We start from the raw sequence: 201 nt of genomic DNA, 5'->3' as shown, positions 1-201 counted from the left end.
GGGGGGCCTGGGTGGCGGGGGTGGGGCTGTGCAGCCCCCCTGGCGTTGTCCAGGCTCTCACGGCTCCGTGTGCCGCAGGATCACGATGTCCAGGAGGACAGGATTTTCCTGCTGTCGCTGCTGATGGCGGAGATGGGAGTGCACTCCGTGGCCTACGCCTTTCCCCGTGTCCGCATCATCACCACCGCCGTGGACAAGAGG

General features: G+C 67.2%; 1 protein-coding gene across 1 annotated transcript in view; it reads left to right on the top strand.

Moving 5' to 3' along the window:
* LOC114818887 (uridine-cytidine kinase-like 1) overlaps positions 1 to 198 on the top strand; it is a gene marked incomplete at both ends in the record, with an annotated part of 2,680 nt that extends 2,482 nt beyond the window's left edge. Inside the window, one exon of the mRNA XM_029086728.1 lies at positions 20 to 198. Coding sequence (XP_028942561.1) covers positions 20 to 198 — 179 coding nt within the window. The remainder of the gene's footprint in view (positions 1 to 19) is intronic.
* Positions 199 to 201: the final 3 nt, after the last annotated feature.

Source organism: Antrostomus carolinensis, unplaced genomic scaffold (genome assembly GCF_000700745.2).
Source record: "Antrostomus carolinensis isolate BGI_N321 unplaced genomic scaffold, ASM70074v2 scaffold22059, whole genome shotgun sequence".
Lineage (NCBI taxonomy): Eukaryota > Metazoa > Chordata > Aves > Caprimulgiformes > Caprimulgidae > Antrostomus > Antrostomus carolinensis.
The sequence above is the reverse complement of the archived record's forward strand: the minus strand, read 5'-3'. Positions and strand labels throughout refer to the sequence as shown.